This window comes from Enhydra lutris, unplaced genomic scaffold (genome assembly GCF_002288905.1).
Source record: "Enhydra lutris kenyoni isolate GAN:26980312 unplaced genomic scaffold, ASM228890v2 scaffoldscaffold3, whole genome shotgun sequence".
Classification (NCBI taxonomy): domain Eukaryota; kingdom Metazoa; phylum Chordata; class Mammalia; order Carnivora; family Mustelidae; genus Enhydra; species Enhydra lutris.
In genome coordinates, this window is record NW_019154087.1 from 85,846,823 (window position 1) to 85,848,414 (window position 1,592).

Below are 1,592 nucleotides of genomic sequence, written 5' to 3' on the forward strand. Positions count from 1 at the left end.
GGATTCACTTCTCCGCCAGTCCTACCTTTCAGAAAGTGGTTGATTTTCTGTTTCTAGAGTTGTTGTTCTTCTTCTCATCGATCTCCCGTTGGATTTGTAGGTGTTTGCAATCTTTAGATAAGCTATTTAGCTGATCTCCCGCTACCTGAAGTAGTCTCAGCCTGCTACTTCTCCGCCATCTTGACTCCTCCCCCAGTTTGGCTTCTTTAATAACATTAGCCAACAACTTTTGAGTACTTGTTAGGAATTAAATATTCTTCTAGGTACATTTATTCTTTCACTTGTTAAATTTGTCTTCAACTCCTACCATGCACCAGACATTGGGAAATATGGATACAGCAGTGAGTATAACCAGTAAAGCCCCTGCTTTTATGGAGTTTGTATTTGACACAAACAAATGACTAAGGAAGCGTATACTGTGGTAGACAGTGATGAGTTGTGGGAAAAAGAGATCAGAGCAGGGGTAAGGGAAGTGGTTTCTTATTATGTATAGTGTGGTCCAGAAGGATTCACAGATAAGGTAGCATTTGAACAGACACCTGAAAGAAAGGAGGAAAGGTGATGGTGGAGAGCTTTCCAGGAGGAGGAAACACGTGCAAAGGCCCTGAGGTCAGGGCACAGTCCAGGAAGAGCAAGTCCAGGAAGAGCATTCTGCCTTGTGGCTAGAATGGAGGAAGTGACCAGGAAGAGTAGGAGGTGAGGTCATCCAGAACAGGGCAGGCAAACAGAAGTATGAGTCACCTATATAATTCTAGGTTTTCTAGTAGCCACATTAAAAAAGTAAAAAGAAGCAAGTAAAATTAATTTTGACAATATATTTGTTTAAGATATTTAACCCACGGAGCCACCCAGGCGCCCCTGGTTGTAAGTTTTAAACAAGATGGAATGAACAGTCCTCCTCATCAGAACTCCCCACAGGTACAATTGCTCTGTACCAGGGGCTGTCCTAAGCGTGTGGTGGACCCTTTTAGTCATTCATTTAATTCTAGCTGCCTGTTAGGTGTCCCCACTTCACAGATGGGGAGATTGAGGCGAAGGGCATCATGACCGCTGGGAGGTGTCCCCCGGGAGCAGGTGGCTTTGGGCCTCCGTCCCCCGGCCAGCCTGTGACCTGCTCTCTCCTCCCCCTCCAGGGACAGGAGCAGACCCCGCGGTCAGCGCCAAGAGCAACCACTGCCTGGACGCCGCGAAGGCCTGCAACCTGAATGACAACTGCAAGAAGCTGCGCTCCTCCTACATCTCCATCTGCAACCGCGAGATCTCGCCTGCCGAGCGCTGCAACCGCCGCAAGTGCCACAAGGCCCTGCGCCAGTTTTTCGACCGCGTGCCCAGCGAGTACACCTACCGCATGCTCTTCTGCTCCTGCCAGGACCAGGCGTGCGCCGAGCGCCGCCGCCAGACCATCCTGCCCAGCTGCTCGTACGAGGACAAGGAGAAGCCCAACTGCCTGGACCTCCGCAGCGTCTGCCGGACGGACCACCTGTGCCGGTAAGCGCGCCGCCGCGGGTCGGGACTCGGCGCTTGCGGGACCCTGGAGTCGGTAAGCGCGCCGCCGCGGGTCGGGACTCGGCGCTTGCGGGACCCTGGAGTCG

The 1,592-nt window shown here is 52.1% G+C and overlaps 1 protein-coding gene across 1 annotated transcript in view; it reads left to right on the forward strand.

The window, feature by feature from the left end:
• Positions 1–1,592, forward strand: part of LOC111156181 (GDNF family receptor alpha 2) — an 85,742-nt gene that overhangs the window by 33,590 nt on the left and 50,560 nt on the right. The window contains exon 4 of the mRNA XM_022516902.1: positions 1,134–1,488. Coding sequence (XP_022372610.1) covers positions 1,134–1,488 — 355 coding nt within the window. The remainder of the gene's footprint in view (positions 1–1,133; positions 1,489–1,592) is intronic.